A 19,469-nucleotide genomic window follows, 5' to 3' on the forward strand; every position below is an offset into this window, starting at 1 on the left:
AAGATGTTCATAAGACGACCTTCAGAATCAGGTATGAGCATTACGAGTTCTTAGTAATGCCATTCGGACTGACGAATGCTCCAGCTATATTCATGGACCTCATGAACCGAGTATTTCAGCCTTATCTTGATCAATTCGTCATAGTATTCATTGACGATATTCTTATTTACTCGAAGAGCCATGAGGAGCACAGCCAGCATTTGAGGACGGTCTTACAGATCTTGCAGAGTCGCAAATTATTTGCGAAGTTCAATAAGTGTGAATTTTGGTTGGAGAAGGTAGCGTTTTTTGGTCACATAGTGTCTATCAGTGGGATTGAGATGGATCCAGCAAAGGTGGCAGCCGTTAAGGAATGAGTTGAGCCGAAGAATGCGTCAGAGATCCGCGGTTTTCTGGGCTTAGCCAGCTACTACTGTAAGTTTATTCAGGGATTTTCGTCAATAGCAGTGCCACTCACTTCACTGACCAAGAAGAATGCTAAATTCGTGTGAAGTGAAGAGTGTCAGAAGAGCTTTGATACTTTAAAGCAAGCTCTTATTTCAGTGCCAGTTCTAGCCATGCCATCAGGGCAAGGTAATTTTGTGTTATACACCGATGCATCTAAGCTCAGGTTAGGCGCAGTGTTGATGCAACACGGTCGGGTTATAGCTTATGCTTCCAGGCAGTTGAAGGTGCACGAGAAGAATTACCTGACTCATGATCTAGAATTAGCCGCCGTTGTCTTTGCATTGAAGATTTGGAGACACTACTTGTACGACGAAAAATGTCAGATATTCATTGATCACAAGAGTCTCAAGTATTTCTTCACGCAGAAAAAATTAAAAATGAGACAGAGACGTTTGTTAGAGTTGGGGAAAGACTATGATTGCGAAATTAGCTACCATCCAGGGAAAGCTAACGTTGTGGCAGATGCCTTGAGCAGAAAAATTGCAGTCATAGCACAGTTGTCAGTACAGAGACCCCTTCAGTCTGAGATTCAGAAGTTTGGCCTAGAGGTTTATCGTGAGGGCAGAGCTCCTAGGCTGTCTAATTTGACAGTCAAGTCTGATTTACTAGACCGAATCCATAGAGGACAGCCTTCAGATGAGCGATTGCAGAAATGGAGACTGAAGGATGAAGCCAAGGGCAGTGTACTCTACTCAGTGTCTGATAATGTGGGTGCCTAATGTTGATTCCATCAGAGATGATATTCTGTCAGAGGCACATGTATCTCCGTATTCCATTCATCCCGGAGGTACCAAAATATACAAAGATTTGCAGATTCTGTATTGGTGGCCAGGCATGAAGAGAGACATCCGCCGATGAGTATCAGAATGTCTCACTTGCCAACAAGTGAAAGCTGAACATCAGAGGCCAACAGAGATGCTTAAGCCACTCCCTATCCCTGAGTGGAAATGGAAGAATATCACTATGGACTTCGTTGTTGGGTTACCGAGGTCAGTCATCTGGGTTATAGTGGATCGACTCACTAAGCCAGCGCATTTCTTACCAGTGAAGACGACTTTCTCCATGACGCAGTATGCGGAGCTCTATATCAGGGAGATCGTTCGACTGTACGGAATCCCAGTTACTATCGTGTTCGACAGGGACTCGAGGTTCACATCGTCCTTTTGGAAGAGTCTACATGCAGCCATGGAGACGAAGTTGCTCTTCATTACAGCTTTTCACTCGCAGACAGATGGCCAGTCTGAGCGAGTGATTCAGATTTTAGAAGATTTGCTACGAGCTTGTGTGATCGATTTCCATGGAAATTGGGAATCGAAACTACCTCTAGTGGAGTATACATACAACAACAGTTTCCAAGCATCTATAGGTATGGCTACCTACGAGGCACTGTATGGAAGGAAGTGCAGATCACCGGTTCATTGGGATGAAGTTGGTGAAAGAGCAGAACTTGGTCCAGAGATTGTTCAGCAGAATGCAGATGTGGTGGTCAAGATCCGAGACAGGATGAAGACTGCCCAGAGTCGCCAAAAGAGTTATATTGATAAAAGAAGAAGGGATCTTGTAAGGTCCAAAAATTTAGACGACGTAAACCAACGGCATGCAAATCTAGGAATTCTGAAATTGGTTAATTAATTGATATTAATTGCTTAATTAATTATGTGACATGCATGATTTTATGTTAAATATGATTTAATTTCCATTTTTACATAAAACTGTATTTTAAGGAAATTTCAAGTTGCGATCGAAGAACGGAGACCGGGAGCTGAAAAACGTAAAATGTTTTTAGTAAATAATTGTTTTTAATTATTTAAAATATTATTGTGGGTTTTTCTTATTTTTGAAAATAAGGGGTTTTGAGGTGATTTTATACGCCGGGATATAAATTTTATCGGTGTTGGTTTTTCAACAAAAATATGAACTTTTTAGCAACCCGGCTATTTAATCTACCAACTATTTTACCAAAAACTATTTTAATATTTTATTTAAATCTTAATTGGACTAATGGGCTTAATTTGTTGGCTTGATAGGCCTAAAGCCTTGTTACTAATTAATTAGTATATATAATATGATAAAACTCCTATAACCCTACAATTCTTCTCGGCACTTTTCTGAAATCTATACCTAGATTACACGGCACACACAGGCTTAGAAATTAAGGCAAACTTTCGAGAATTTCCAAGGGAAATTCTTAGCCAAGGTTCTTGCTCCGTTCTTCGTCATCGTCAATGGTTTTTCGTGCGTAAATTACGCAAAGGCACGTCTATTCTTCCTTCAAACCATCAACACATCATATTATTTGTTTTATGCATGAATTTTTCGGAAAAACATAGCAGCATGTTGAATTTTCGTAACTCCATGTGCATGTGTTCTAAAGTGGTGTTTTAAATTACCAAAATCATGTTTTAATTTGTGTTAAGGGGCTGCCATGGTTAGGGTATGGATTAAGCATGTTTTTAAACTAGTTAGAGTCCAAAGAACACAACGAAAACGTTGCACATCATGAACATAACAGTAGATGGAACCAGCAGGTATCACATGTGGGTTGAGGGCTCGGTTTTGGGAGTTAAGGGCTTGGCTTGGGTTCGGATGGGACCGGGGCTGGGCTAGGACCAGGTATGAGTCGTGGAGAGAGTCCTAGACATGCTAGGACTCAAGACAAGTGGGCTGGGAGGAGTCCTATCCAAGAGGGACTCCTACCCGAGAGCTTGAAGGGAACATCACACGTTGTTGCTGCTGTGCAAGAAGAAAGAGGTTCGGCCAGGGGCTTTGGGCTGAGCTAGGTTTGGTCCTTAGGGTCCTAGGAGAGTGCTTGGGGGGCTGGTTCAAGGGGTGGCTCGATGGCTAGAGGGCTACCAACAGAAAACATGGAGCTCATGTGAAGGAAGGATTCTCGGCCAAGCATGTACGTATCTGGTGTTGTGCTTTGTGCGCGAGTTCAGGGTCTTGGGTTGGTCTGGGCTTGGGGTGGGCATGGTCCAGGGAAGGTTAAGGTCATGAGGGGTCAAGTGGTTAGGGGCTGGAAGTGTCCTAGTTCAATTAGGAGTCCTAAATATCTTAGGAGACACACACACAAAAACATGCAGAATTCGGGTCAAGTTCCAGGGGGCTTTTGAACGGGCTAGGGCTTGTTTTACGGGTTGGGATTGCACAGTAGGGTCCCTAGATAGGTTGGCTAAGTTTTGGCTCAAGGTGGCTTGGGCGAGGCTCGAGTAAATTAAGAGATGACTCGGTGCGTTCGATAAGGTGTAAAAACGGAAATTTAAGAAGTAAAATTGAATCCTTGGGTTCACGGTGGTGACTCATGACTTGGAAGGGTAGAATAAATCTTTAAAATGTTATGTTTAAAATTTGGGATCAAAATAATGGGTTTTGGATTTGTTCAGGATTTAATCGACGCACGAAACGCTAATTAACGAGTTAATTGAAACGCCTAGTTTTATGCATTATAAAATTATGGAAAATTTGGTTTAAGCTTAAATAATTATTTGGGACATGTTAGAGTTAATGGAATTAAGAAAAAGTCAAAAACGTAAAATGTCTAGTCCAGGGGTAAAACGGTCTTTTCACACCTAGAAATTAGTAAACGTCAGGACAGTGTCCTGAATGTTGTTTTACATGCTAACATGATTATTTTCAATGATTTCAGATGTTTATGAATTTTTATATGTTAATATGTCTATTTTAAATGTTTTAGGATTTTCATATGTTAAATGGGTATTTTAAATGTTTATGATTTAAATGTCAAAATGTTATATTAAATGTTTATGACGTTAAAATGTTGATTTTAAAACGTTTATGGATTTTTATGATTTTAATATGTTAAATTACGATTTTTAAATATCTATGATTTTTATGATTTAAATATGAGCATTTAAAAGATATGTTGCATGCTTGGTTTCAAAAATAAAACGATATGTATATACATGATTTTTATTAAGTGATGATAACATGTTGAAGGATGTCAAGGGATTGTGACTACTACATGTTGGAAATATCGTGAGGGTTATAGTCCTAGTGGGAGCCCGACGATCGTGTTTTCTTGGATACGGATACGAATATGAATACGTGATACGAATACGAATATGTTAATACGTTTGCCAATGCCCAGTTGACGGGTGAGAGTGTCGCTGGTGTCCCCACCGCTCAGTACTGTGGTTTTCTTTAGATGGATTCATCGCCCAATACGATCAAGAATACGAGTCACAATCACGAACTGAATTCAACATACACGAATATGAATATGAATATGAGGACATGAATATGTTGATATGAATATGGATATGAATATGAATATGTTTATGTTTATATGAAAATGTTTATGCGTAAGATTATGAAAACGTTTTTATTTATAGTTTTATGCATCATGAAAATATTTACGAAAATGTTTATGTTTATGCATCTTCATGAAAATGATATTTTTAGTACAAGTATTTTTTACTGTTATATGGTAACTGTATTACGTATTACTTGTTATTAAAGGTAGGATGTGTTGAGCCTTTAGACTCATTAGGTGTGTTGATGCAGGTGATATTAATAATTATGATGTTGGAGGTCTTGATGGGTGACTTTGCTGGACTGTCGGTGCACGTAACCCGAGGACCAGCGCTTCTATTTCCGCATTTAAGTTTACGATTTTAAGTTAAAGATTTTTACGACATTTTACATATGCTTTTGAGGGATTTTTGAAAGGTTTAGTATGGGCTATTCTTNAATGTGCTATTCTTTTCAAATTATTGCTTTTTAAGTTTGGTAAACAGTAGACGATTTTATTGTCAACACTATTTCACGTGATTTTTAAAATGCTACTTGGTTGATGTTTTATTTTAAAGAGAAAAATATTTTATGTGAGGGCCGAAGTTTAGAAAAAAAAAATTTTTCTAGTACTTTTTAAGCAATAAAAAGGACAGACGTTTCAGATCTTGAGTTTGCCGTATGTGATCACTTCTTTGTAAAAATAGCACCTATGAAGGGTGTTATGAGATTTGGGAAAAGAGGCAAGCTGAGTCCGAGGTTTATTGGGCCGTTTGAGATCTTTGACAGAGTTGGGACATTAGCTTATCGTGTAGCCCTACCGCCGAATCTAGTCGGAGTACATAATGTGTTCTACGTCTCGATGTTGAGGAAGTATCTAGCCAATCCTTCGCACGTGTTGAGCTATGAACCGTTGCATCTTGCTTCAGATCTGTCGTATAAGGAAAGACCCGTCCAAATCCTAGACAGACAGAAGCATAGGCTTCTGAACAAAGTGACCAAGTTGGTCAAAGTCCGGTGGTTAAATCAATCAGTGGAGGAAGCCACTAGGGAGACCGAAGCAGATATGAGGGACCGCTACCCGGAATTGTTTGGTAAGAGTTAATTTCGAGGACGAAATTTATTTAAGTGGGGGAGGAACTGTAGAGCCAAAAATCAGTACACGTAAAACCCATGCACTTAATTAACTGTTAAATCATTTCTTTAAAATTTAAATTAAGTATTTGCCATGCATGATTTATTTAAATACATTATTTTTTTAACTATTTATGTTTATGTGATGCACGTTAAAATATTTTCTCGAGTTTCATGTTTTAGGCGATTATTCGATGCGGGATCGAGGAAAAGAGACGGGCGACGATTTTTGGCAATTTTAAATGTGGTATTTTATTTTAAATTAGAATTGGGGCATTTTAAATTTTTTAATTAGCTTTAGCATTTTAAAAGCCTAATTTAATTATTAGGTGATTTTAAGATTTTTAAACTTTTAAGTAATTGTCACTTATGCTTTTTATTTTAAATTAAGAGAGTTTTCTTTTCAGTTAAAAAAGGGGTTAGTATTTTAATTAGTTTGTTAACTATTAATTAAGCACAATTTTATTCACTAATTAACCCAAAACTCACACACACACCACTAACACACACACTTACTTACACGCTTAAACACACAACACACACATACACATTTTATTTTCAGATTTTTATTGGAGAAACCTAGGGTTCTTTGAGTTCAAAGCAGCCCCCTCCCTCTACAATCTCCAGCAAATTTTCGTGTATTTTATTCAAGGAAATCGAGCTACAATCGTCCCGGATCAAGCCTCGCTCCGTTTCCGCTTCGGTATTGCAGTATCGTGAGTTTTTCATATCAAAAGGCACGTATATTCTATTTTTCCTGCGTCGATCATGTCATAGTATGTGTTGTGATGTTTTTATGCGTAAAAATCCATGTTTGATGTGCAAAGTTTGAGCAGGGAATGTTTCGATCGAATTTTGAACGCTTTTGGATCTAATAATTTCGTTTTTGCTGTATATTCGAGTACTGCGATTTTTTGCTCAAATTACGTTTTATGAAAATTATGTTATTGATGTATTTTTGAAGTTTATTTGTTGCAGGCTTCGTTGGGAACGTTGGGTGACTGCTGCTACATTTAAGTATTGTGAGTATGATGTGGGGTTGATGTTTTGTGCTTCGTCTCGGGTCGATAAGCACTTTGTTGCATTAGAAGTCGTAGGAAGTAATTTGGTGTCAAAATTCATGTTTATGGGTTATGTTGCGTAGTTGTTGTGAGTCATTGTTTTGGGGACATTTGTTTGAGTTGAATCCTTGTCATAGCGTCCTAAGATGAGTCAAGTTGCATCGGTTCGAGTCGTTTGTGCGTTACTTTTAAAATTGCATCAAAAGGTGTTATTTTGGGTTGGTTGTGCGCAGGATTAGCACCGCAGCACTCGCAAGGGAGCGCCGCAGTGCCCGTTCTGCGCAAGCCTGGCGCCGCGGCGCTGCCTTTGTGGCGCCGCAGCGCTAGGCATGCGGCATTGCTAGCGCCGCGGCGCTAGGCAGTGCCGCAGCACAGCACTGTCCAGCGCCTAGGCGCTCATCTATGACTTTTTAAAACACTATTTTAAGCTCATGTCTTCTATGTTTTGGGAAATGTTCACACATCATTTTAGGATTTGTTTCGGGGGTTGATGTCATGGCTTAGTACAATGATTAAATGAGGTCAAGTCCCGAACGATTTAGAACGTCATAAGAAAATTGTCATTTTGGGTGGTGAGAACGATTATTATGTCTAAGTATGGAAATTAAGTGCTTGAAATATTGTTAGTATGTGCAGCAGTAGCCCCGAGCGAGACCCAACGAATCCATCAACGTTTTGTAAGTATGTTCGACGTGCAAAAGAAAATATTTTTAAGTTTTTGAGTTATGTTAAATGTTTTGTGACCAAATTATATATAGGATTGGAAAGCGGTAAAGCATGACCAGGGACCAATCCACCCCGTTAAAACATGAAAGGGTTTAGATCAGGATTGGAAAGCAGTAAATCATGACCAGAGACCAATCCACCCGTTAAAGCATGAACGAGGATCTCATGTATGTGGCAGTGGATTTTCCCTGTTATCCCAGTACTGTGGTTTAGTCTGATCAGGCACATTATGTATGCTCAAGTATGTATAATGCAAGCATGTTACCAAATTTTTCATGACTATGGCACGTCTACGTTATGCTATTACGTTCAAGTTCCAAGCACGTTTTTGTTATCATGTTCAAGTTCATGTTTCTAGTAAGTACACTCTATTTTGAAGATGCATGTGGTTTTATTACATATTACTTGTTAATTTCAGTTTATACGTGTTGAGTCTTTAGACTCACTAGACTTGATCGATGCAGGTAAGGAGGATGTTGAGGAGACTAGGGGTGGAGACCAAGGAGCTGGCTTGGACTGAGCATGAGGCTAAACCCGAGGACTGCCCAAGTCTTTTTAAGAATTTATGAAAAGTTTCAAATACTCTGATTTCACGTTACCGTTTACGATTTTTTAAACAAGTATTTTAGCAAACCTTATTTGAGATCTTTTGTTGCCAATATTTTGGAATGAATAATGAGTGATAGTTTATTTTCGTATTTAAGATAATTTTTAATTCTTCCTAAATTTTAATTAGTTTAAAAGTTTCGGTACGTTACACTTTGTATCTCTTTTGCTACATCATTCATGTAATATATATATCTGATGTGTGTATGATGCATGAAATTATTCGTTCGATCCATGAACAGGAAGGATTCTTTTCGGTTTTCATCAATGGCATGCATTTCTTTTAAATGTTACTCATGTTTTCTGATATGTGGTGCGAAGGGGGCTGCTGTGTTAGGTCGTCAAGGGCATGTGCAGATCGAGAGTGTGAAGTGTAGGCACAGGAGTGTGAAGTTGATTGGGTTTTGGTCGAAACCATGAGGGTCATGTAGATCGGGACTTTGTGCAGGGGTTCGGTCCTTTGTTTCTTGTACACCAACCACGCAAAGGCCTTCACCAGCCCTGGACCAGACCCTGGTGGGTCTGAGTTGGGGTCTGGGATGGCTCGAGCCATGCTAGAAACAAGAGAACGGGCGATCGGGCGAGGGAAAGGCGATTTGGTCTCAGTAGGGAGCTTGTTGCGATTTCCAGGTTCCTAGCGGTTTGGAGCGTGCATGGGGTCAATGTCTTGGTTCTGTGAGGTGCCTCAGGGTCTGTTCTAGGTCCTTGAGGGCTTGGATCGTGGCTAGTGCCGTCAGGGTAGGCTAGGACATGAGTTTTGGGAAGGTGATTGTAGGGGAATGCAAATAAGGAAGGGCCAAGTGGTTTGGTAATTTTTTGGAATTCAACCGTGAGTCAAGGGGCTTGAATTGAGGGGTTTCAGGAACATTATAGAATTCTTAAGTCATTGTTAAAAGTTGGGAACATTTGGGTTGAGTTTCGAGTCGATTCGGGTTAAAATCGGGACCCCGGTCCAAGTTTTAAAACGAATCAATTAAGTTTGAGTTTGGGCTCGAGTTTACGTCTACAAGTACTTTTAAAAATGTTTTGGGACATTTTAAGGAGTTTGATAAGCTTCGGGTCAATTTTAGAGGTCCACAGGTGAAACGATAATTTTCAGGTTCAAAGGGCGAAATGGTCATTTTGCACCCGGGACGAGATTTTGGTCCTTGCAGCGCCCTGACCACAAATTCATGATATTTTAAATTTTTATGCATCATGTTTACGATTTTTAAGCAATTATGATACATATGTTGCAAGCTTGGTTTAAAGGAAAAATTACGTATATGCATGTTTTTATTAAGTGATGATTATGATGTTATTTTTGAAGGATGAGATTTGGTTATGACTGATGATGTATGTGTATACGATGACATGAGATATGATGAACTGAGGCCCAGGCTTAGTGGATGAGTAATGCTGTCGCTGATGTCCCCCCAGCCCAGTACTGTGGTTATACGTAGATGGATCCATCGATAGAGCTGATACGAAAGCCACAACTAATAAACTGAATTCAATTAAAAGAAAATGTATACGTTTATGATGACATGAGAAGACATGATTTGACACGTTATGATTTTACGCGACATGTTTATGTTCATGTGTTTAAGTTATTGAAAGTTATGTTGAGGATGATATTTTTCATTGCGGTGTGCCTGTATATATACTTGTTATTACTGGTACAGGTGTGTTGAGTCTTTAGACTCACTAGACGTATGTGATGCAGGTGAGTTCGATGTCAAGGAGACTGGAAGTGCTGGACTCTGAGTCAGCGGACCTGGTGGGCGACACGACCCGAGGACCTATGATTTTTCCGCACATTATGATTTTATGTTTTGGAGAGGATACAATGATTTTATACGCTGTTTTATTTTACAGTTGATGTTAGGATTTTACTTGCCTTTACTCCGTTATGTTATTTATTTGTAATTTCTTATGAAAATTTTTAAATGATACTTTTAAGTAGGATTGCATGCATGCGATAGATTAGGTGGTTTTTATTCAATACGACTCAAGATGAAAAATTTCAAGAAACTTATTTTCTACTAAGAAGTAGATTCAGAATTAAGATAAGGAATGATAAATAGATTGGTCGACGAAATGTAAACCAAAGACTGAACCTTGATATATCCCAGAACAATAGTCCGTTCTCTGTCACCGAGGACCGGCGAAGGTAGCCCATGTCCGGTCGACCTTGATTGCAACGGTAATCGGTAGTTTTGAGCAAGGCAAGGTCGTGAATCTTAGTCCTATTCTGCGCGCGATTTGTCATCCGTTTGGGTAATAATTTCACTCGATTATTTGGGTCATTTGAGGTTGTTTGAGATGTATTATAGTAGTTTTAAGTAGCTGATGGATCTGGCACTCGATAAGAACACGCGAAGAGTGTGAAGGTGTCGTGCGCGACAGCTGGAGTTGCTTTTGTTGTGATTTCTTATGTTATGAGTATGCTCTTTATTCGCATTAAGAACGTTGCTTACCTTCGCTGATTTCTCGATTATTCTTTACAGTTTTATTATAAGAAAAATTAGCTTCTTTTAATTTTGGGTTTTATAATGTAATGCGCTGAGAATTGGATGATTGTGGAACCCTTTTGTTTTCACTGTTATTTCTTAGCTGTATTACAATTTAGAAGTAAAAGAAAGGCATAATGGAAATTCATTAGCTACATTGTCCATCTACTAGGCTCTTCGCAATTAAGTGCTGCTGCTTGATTTTATTATCAATTATGTTCCTCCTTGAAAGTTTTGAATGGTTGGGAACCTGTGTGTGATTTTCCTTTTACTTCTTAAAGTAAAGTTAGTACAAGTCTTGTTATCGGTGCACCTTATTTTATTTGTGGTTGTTGCTTGTCATTGAAAGAAAATGATTTGTATTTGAAGCAGAAATGATTAATGTGGTTCTTTTGTGTAATGTAGATTAGATACAGAGCGTGTTTGTGTGAAATGTGAACTATTTCCAACGCATTTAGGTGTATGTTGATCTGGGAAGTTCGCAAGAGTCTTACTAGCTTACTTTGGGTAAGGAGTAGCTACATGAATTCAACCATTAACCAACTTATATCATTTAAATATAAAGTTTAAAACAATTTTTGGTGTTTGTAACAACATTCTCTTTATGTATACATGTGTGTGTGTATATATATTAAAAAGATAGTCTATCAATAAAAGATTTTTTAATATTATTTCAAATTGTTTTGAAGGGGTTGGGCTTATTGTTAGCTGAGTAGTTGTACCAAGTATGGACAAAGAATGGATGTCAAAAGATAGGCTATCACATGAATTTGATGTTGGAGTATAGTCTTTCTTGCAGTTTGCGCTAAAAAATACTATCCATTCTGATGCAATACCTTGTCCATGTGCAAGATGTGGTAATCAATAGAAGAAAAATGTTGAAACTATCAGGGCACATTTGTATTGTAATGGTATGGATTTGACATATCATACATGGATATGGCATGGGGAAAGATCTACGAAAGGGAACTCAATGAATGATAATGATCGAGTAGGACAAGATGAACACAAATCATTTAGTGAGGAACCTATAGATATGGTGCATTGTGTATATGAAAGTTATGCTGAGAATCCAAGCCAATTCAATAAGCTACTTGAAGACGCAGATAAACCTTTATATATCCTGGATGTGCTAAATTCACAAAGTTATCTGCAGTTGTGAAATTATTTAACTTGAAGGAAAAATATAGTTGGAGCGATAAAAGTTTCATTGATCTACTTATTTTGTTTGAGAAATGCTTCCTGATCACAATGAATTGCCTTCATCTATGTATGATGCAAAGAAAAGCTTACGCTCATTGGGGATGGACTATGTGAAAATTCATGCTTGTTCTAATGATTGTATCTTATACCGGAAAGAGTACGAAGATTTTGCAAATTGCCCTACTTGCGGGACGTCAAGGTGGAAGTTGGGCAACAAATCGAAGGTAAATGAAGGAATTCCTGCAAAGGTCTTGTGGTATTTCCCACCTATTCCAAGATTTCAAAGAATGTTTCGGAATAAGGCGATATCCAAGGAGTTAAATTGGCATGCTGATAAAAGAATTCGTGATGGATACTTGCGTCATCCAGCTGATTCGCCGTCTTGGAAATTAGTTGATCGCATGTGGCCAGATTTTGCTTATGAGCCAAGAAATCTTAGATTGGCTATATCAGCAGACGGAATAAATCCTCATAGTTTGATGAGTTCTGCATATAGTTGTTGGCCTGTTTTAATGATCACATACAATCTTTCACCATGGTTGTGTATGAAGAGAAAATTTGTGATGCTCACTTTGTTGATATCTGGTCCCAGACAACCGGGTAATGATATTGATGTTTACTTAGCACCTCTTATTGACGGCTTAAAATGCTTATGGGATAAAGGTGTTGAAGCATATGATGCATATCGAGAAGAAAGTTTCTCTCTTAGAGCTGTTCTACTATGGACAATCAATGATTTTCCTGCATATGGGAACATGTTTGGATGTGTTGTGAAAGGATATCATGCATGTCCTATTTGTGCAGAAGAAACATATTCGACAAGGTTGAAACATTGTAGAAAAATGTCATATACAGGCCATAGAAGGTTTCTACCTTTAAGTCATCCTTATCGAAGGCAGAAGAAGGAATTTAATGGGAAGAAAGAATTTAATCTCGAACCAAAACCATTGAGTGGCAATGAAATTTTAGAAAGAGTTCAAAGAATTAATTATCATTGTGGAAAATTCAGCGGAAAGCTTCAGTCAAAGAACTATGATGGGATAACATGCTGGAAAAAGAAATCAATATTCTTTGAACTTGAGTTTTGGAAAGATCTACATGTTCGACATGTTATTGATGTGATGTACATTGAAAAAAATGTTTGTGAAAGTCTCATCGGTACATTACTTGATGTTCCAGGAAAAACAAAGGATGGAGTAGCATCAAGATTAGATCTTCTGGAAATGAATTTAAGGACTGAATTGGGACCAAGGATTGGGGAGAAAAAAACGTTTTTGCCAGCAGCATGTTACACACTAAGTAAGGGTGAGAAAAGAAGTATTTGCAATTCTTTGTCGGGAGTAAAGGTACCTGTAGGTTACTCATCAAATGTTAGAAACCTTGTGTCGATGAAGGATTTGAAACTTGTTGGCCTGAAGTCACACGACTATCACACTTTAATGCAACAATTGCTTCCAGTGGCCATCCGCGGTGTCTTGCCAAAACATGTCAGAGATACTATAACCCGGCTGTGTTTCTTCTTCAATATGTTGTATAGTAAAGTGGTAGACGTCTTAAAGTTGGATGACTTGCAAAGAGAGATTGTGTTGATATTGTGTTCACTTGAAAAGTACTTTCCCCCTTCATTTTTTGATATAATGATTCATTTAATTGTTCATCTTGTCTGGGAGGTCAAATTGTGTGGACCGGTTTGGTATAGGCACATGTACCCATTTGAAAGATTAATGAAGATTTTGAAAGGTTATGTGCGCAATCGCAATCGGCCTGAAGGGTGTATAGCCGAATGTTACATTGCTGAAGAGGCTGTCGAATTTTGCTCAGGTTATCTATCTAATGTCCACACAATTGGGATACCATCAAGGCATCGAGAAGTAGAATTTACTAAGCCTTTATCGGGAGGAGTTGTGCACTTCACTAGTCATGATGAGCTTTAACAAGCACAACTTTATGTATTGACAAATGATGTTGAGATTGATCCTTATGTCGAGTAAGATCTCCAACCTATCAATTCTTTCATGCACTTCGCATACATTCTATTGGTTTATCTATTAGAAATTATTTCATTAGGGAACACATGTTGGATTTGAAATCAAGATTTCCTCATAAAGCCAAGTCCAAAAAGTTGTTACAAGATGAGCATAACCGAAGGTTTACTAACTGGTTGCGTGATACTGTAAGTTCCAAAATAGTAGATATTAACATGCATACAACTCTTGGTATCTTACATAAATCTAAATTTATGGCATTGTGAAATATAGGTTGCACATTTAGTTGACCGTTCCACCCATCAAATATCAGAAAGATTGAAGTGGTTGGCGCATGGACCTAGCAACAAAGTGTTAAAGTATTCTAGTTATCTGATTGATGGGGTTACATATGCTACAAAAGAACGTGATGATATACGAGTTACTCAAAACTCTGGAGTAAGCTTAGTCGCAAAGACAATGCAAGTTGCCAGTGCCAAGGATAAAAACCCAATTGTTTCAGACATGGTTTTTTATGGAGTTATTGAAGAAATATGGGAACTCGATTACCACAAATTTCAAATTCCTATGTTCAAATGTAATTGGGTGGAGAATAATAATGGTATTAAAGTAGATGATCTTGGTTTCACATTGGTAAATTTGAGAAGAATTGGATTCAAATCCGACTCTTTTATCTTGGGAAGTCAAGCAAAGCAAGTATTTTACATTGAAGATCCTGAAGATCCTGAATGGAGTATTGTATTTGCAACTCCTACTAGAGAGTCATTTGAACACGTTGATGATGATGAATTGGAAGACACTTTAATTGACTAGCAATATTTTACCAGAGGGTTACCATCAATGGGTGTGGACGGAACATATGACAATGAACCATCATGGCTTCGTGAAGATTGTGATGGGACTTGGGTCGACAATGTTTAACCGAAGATATTTTACTTTTGAAGATGTATTTGTAGACAATATTGATATGTATTTTGCTTTTGAGTAGGAGTTCGTAGACAATATTGAAGTTATAATTTTTTTAATCTTTGTATCTGTTGAATTTCTATTGAAGATGAATTTCTTATCCTATTTTTTGTTGTATATATTGTGTATTTATTTCTATATTGATATGTTTTTTTCAATTTTTTGTTGAACAGGTTAAATCTGGACTCTATGACATCCTTTAGAAAGCTTAAAATTGGGTCTCATGATGATGATACAATTCATGAATCGAGCAAAAGATTAGGACAGCCTCCATTGATTGGGAAGGGCAAAGAAAAATTTGAATCTATTTCTACAGACAAGAGTTTTGATGGAAATGAAATGTTGGGATCTACAGACACTGAAACAACAAGAACATCTAGAGGTCGAACACATCTGAATAAGCTTTCTAGGCAGAGGGTTCAGGGAATTCGAAAGGAGGTAAGATTCAATCTACTTGGACAACCAGTAGAAGAAGCTGCTGCTCAAATGCAGAGTTATATTGGTATGCTTGCTCGAGAAAAAATTAAAATAACTTACAAGACATGGAAGCAAGTTCCAAGTGAAGTGAAAGAATTGATATGGGAATCTGTTAATGTAAGTTCTGTTGTTTTTTCACAATTAATATTCGTATTGTTTATATATATCTTATGTTATGTCATTCTTTTTAATGTATTTCCAATTTTGATGTTTTACAGCTGACGTTTGATGTTCCCCCAAGATGGAAAAAAGGATGTTTAAGTTCGGCAAATAATAAGTGGCGTCAATTTAAATCACATCTCACTCGAACGTTCATTTCGGACAAGGTTGATAAACCAGAGGAGTTGGATCAACCACTTACTGGCTATGGTCTTGCACGAGATGACTGGATTTCTTTTGTCATGAATCGCATGTCTGATAAATTCATTGTAAGTATCTTTTTTTTTTTTTTGAAAATAAGTCCACCATTAAGTATTTGACGAATTAAAAAAAATTTGATATGTGTAATTCTTCAGTTGACTAGGAACTAAGTGATCAATAGAAGGAAAGAAAGAAGAAGAACATATACCCTCATCGCCTTGCTCGTAAGGGATATGCACGATTTGCTGAAGAAATAGTAAGTATATTTCAACAATTGTGCCGTTCAAGAAGTGACTGTTTCTTTCCTTCGCATGAATACTTGTAACATGGGTGGCTGTTTTTTTCCTAGCATGTGATATATATCATTGCATTTGCTTTTTTTTTTCAACATTTAACCTATTTGACAAATATCATTTGATTGTTCTTGTATGTAGGCAAGTGAATTGTGTGACGATGATGATATCAACAGAGCTATTATTTGGAAAAAAGGGCGATTGAATAAAGAAGGAGATTTTGATGGCCAGGAGTTGCAAATAACAGTAGAAAAGATTGTGAGCAAACTAATAAAAATCAATTATTTTATTTTAATGAAACCTTTTGAAATAATTAATATTTTCAAGTGGATGACAGGATGATTACATACAACAAAAGCGTGAGGGGAAACTTCAAATAACAGGGACAAAAAAGGATATTCTCACGAAAGCACTCAATTCAGATGAACATGGTGGACGTGTGAGAGCTGTTGGAGGTCACATCACCCCAACATTATATTTCAATTTTGGTAGAAGTTGGAAGACTGAGGATGTTGACAGAGAGCTAATGATTGAGCAAAAGAAAGAGTTGATAGAGGCTAGAAAATTAATTCAAGAGCAAGATACACGCATTCAAAAACTTGAAGCAATTGTATACAAAAAAGGTGCATGGGACAGTGAGATTGATGACAAAGGAAGTTGCTCGGAAAAATTGCATCAAGTGAATGAAAATGAAAATCGACAAGTTTTTCCAAGTTATGAAGATTTGAATGATGTTGAAATGAAAGTTGTGGAAAAATCTGTTGCTTTACAGTTATATAATTTGTTGTGGTTATATAGTACTTAATATTTTTTAACTAAAGAGTTAGTACAATTCATTGACATAACTATTTGTCTTTTAGGGGAAACCGGTTATTTTGACATTGGATTCTAGCGCAGACATTGTTGCATATGGAACAGTTGTCGAGGTCAATGGAGCTAATAACTTGCTTCATGGTGTTCCATTACCTCAAAATAGCATGCGTGTATCCATTGATGAAGCAATGCAAAAAACATCCCTTTTGCCATTTCCGATTCCCAATGAATGTGAAAATGTTGGTGATGCCGTAGGAACACATGTGGCTTGGCCAAATCATTTGATAATGCTACAACAAGAGGTACACATATGCTTATATTTCAAAGTAAATGTCTGTCAAATTCTCCAGTATTGCACCTATCTAACATGTTTACAATACAATTATCAGAAGCGTCAAAGGAACAAAACTGTCAGTGTCGAAAGAAACCAGACTTTGTCATCAAATGTGCCAAGAGCAGTGCGCATGGTGTATTGTTATTGTAAGAGAGCCCTTGAAAATGGAAGGAGATTAGCATTTCTTTTAGATCATGAAGTATTTGCAGATGATTATGAAGTTAACTTGCACTTTGAGGACATCAGTCCTTTGTATCACTTGGAACCAATTTCAGGAAATTGTGTAGTTGTCTACATTTGGTAAGTCTTCGATTAACTTAAAGTTTGTTTGTTCTTTTCTTATATTATTATATTATATAAGATGCATATAATTTGTTAGTTTAGTATGTAGTGTAGTTTTGATTTTCTTTTACTTGAAATGACAGGCATCTTTATAAAAAGATGGTGAAAGAAAACAAAATTGACAAATTCAGATTCGTTAATCCACACAGCATCCCAAATTTGTAACATAATGCACACGAAAAAACAGGTAAAACTTAAAGGTTGAACAAGAGGGCGAGTTCTTTAGCGGATAGGCTAAGTGGTGCAGCAATGAATCAATTGGTTTTGGTTCCAAGTTGTTCGGGGTAAGTAAGATCCTAATATAATTTTCAATTTTTTTTTTAGTGAATTGCATACGCTTATTATGTTCATGTGTAGTTTTTATTGGACTCTCACTGTCATCGAGCCTTATAAGGGGATTGTTTATTTGGTGGATTCCTTAAGTCATCGCATTCGTGATGAGGATTAGAAATATGTTGTGGAAATGTGAGTTTGTATTCCATTTTAATGATGCATTTCATTTAATGAAAAAACACTCATATATCAACTATGGTCAATGTTAATGAAGGACGTTGACATTGTTTAACTCAACTAAAGGAATGAAAGGAAGAAAGCGTGTACAATGGGAAGTCATAAAGGTATGTGTATTTCTCATTCAAGCTAATTTTTTAATGTGTAAATTTGTCATTAACAATTTGACATTTTTTAACATAGGCTCCTAAGCAACGGGATGCAAAACAATGTGGTTATTACGTGATGAGATTCATGAGGCAAATTACTGAAGAAGTTGCAACTTTTGAGGGGGATTCACTACGATCGATAGTAATATTATCTTGCTTATATAAAATAATTACAAGTTATGTAGCTACTTATCATTTTGAAAATTCATTAAGTTGTGTTTTTTTAATAATATACTTTTTGTATGTTTTCATAGTTCACAAAAACGGAGTATTCCATGGAAGAAATTGATGAGCTTCTCACCGAGCTAGCCGAATGCATACAGGATCATATTTATGAATAGGTAGGACATGTGATTTTTTTTTGTTGCACGTTTGTTGGTTTATGACATGCAGATCTCTTCATTGCTTTCGAGATATGTTGAAAGAATGTGATAATTTTAGGTGATAGGTGTGATGTATGGTCTGGCTGTGTAGGTGATAGGTGTGGTGTATGGTCGTATTTAAATTTATTTCGAATATATATTGTTGTTGTGTGTTTTAAAATTTTCTGGTATGTACTACTTGTGGGGAGGTTATGCCAAAATTTTTCTAGGCCCTGATTAAAATTATGTGGTTTTTATTTTCACAGGCACTGTAAAGATGTTTTGGAAGATGCACGGGCAGAGAAAATCATTCCAACAAGCTACAGAAGATCTTTTGGAGTTGATATGTGCAAGTCTTGGTTGTAGCGTATTTTTATTTTTGTGAACTTGACTAAAAGTTTTTGGAATATGGTTACATACTTTTTTTAATTGTTGGTTTGGTAAATTACAAGTCTATGAATGACATATTTCTGTTGTAATTCATGCATGTAGTTCTTGATCAAGTATATATGTTGATGTTTGAATTGATTTTATATGAGGGTTTAACTGATATATTATTTTTCATCCAATTTTTTTAATTAATTAATTTATTTATTTCTGGTTTAAATATAATATTATATATAAGACAACAGTTTTAAAATGATGTAAATCAAATCTAAAGACAACAGTCTTAAAATGATGTAAATCAAATCCAAAGACAACATATTTAAAATGTTGTAAAACTGTTGTATATTGCAGTGAAAGACATCGGTTTAAAAACATTGATTAACTGTAGTCGAATACGATAAAAGACAACGGTTAAAACCCGTTGTCGTTGTTATAAGACAACGGTTTTTAAGAGCTACGACAATTATTTATCAACGTTTTCTCTATACATCTACAACAACGGTTTATTACCGTTGTCTTTGAGAGCACCTTTTAACCACAGGGCTTTTAACAACGGTTTTACAGACCTGCA

The 19,469-nt window shown here is 36.9% G+C and overlaps 1 protein-coding gene and 1 long non-coding RNA gene across 2 annotated transcripts; both read left to right on the plus strand.

Annotated features, from left to right (window-relative positions):
- The first annotated feature begins 15,387 nt into the window (after window positions 1-15,387).
- Window positions 15,388-16,690, plus strand: LOC140956399 (uncharacterized). The gene is made up of 5 exons (XR_012171453.1): window positions 15,388-15,465; window positions 15,567-15,776; window positions 15,872-15,964; window positions 16,143-16,259; window positions 16,339-16,690. It is a non-coding gene; the product is annotated as an uncharacterized lncRNA (long non-coding RNA).
- Window positions 16,691-16,760: 70 nt separating this feature from the next.
- LOC140991786 (uncharacterized) lies at window positions 16,761-17,655 on the plus strand. Its single transcript, XM_073461958.1, has 3 exons — window positions 16,761-17,116; window positions 17,204-17,448; window positions 17,574-17,655. The coding sequence occupies exons 1-3, from the start codon at window positions 16,979-16,981 to the stop codon at window positions 17,653-17,655; spliced, it is 465 nt and encodes a 154-aa protein (XP_073318059.1). The 5' UTR covers window positions 16,761-16,978.
- Window positions 17,656-19,469: the final 1,814 nt, after the last annotated feature.

Source organism: Primulina huaijiensis, chromosome 13, assembly GCF_012295235.1.
Source record: "Primulina huaijiensis isolate GDHJ02 chromosome 13, ASM1229523v2, whole genome shotgun sequence".
NCBI classification, from domain to species: Eukaryota; Viridiplantae; Streptophyta; class Magnoliopsida; order Lamiales; family Gesneriaceae; genus Primulina; species Primulina huaijiensis.

Excerpts from the sequence above, each read along its gene's own strand:
- LOC140991786 (XM_073461958.1), top strand. The coding sequence starts at position 16,979 with ATGCGTGTATCCATTGATGAAGCAATGCAAAAAACATCCCTTTTGCCA. Across the intron at positions 17,117-17,203 it reads TGATAATGCTACAACAAGAG|AAGCGTCAAAGGAACAAAAC; the intron begins GTACACATATGC and ends TACAATTATCAG. Across the intron at positions 17,449-17,573 it reads TGTGTAGTTGTCTACATTTG|GCATCTTTATAAAAAGATGG; the intron begins GTAAGTCTTCGA and ends TTGAAATGACAG.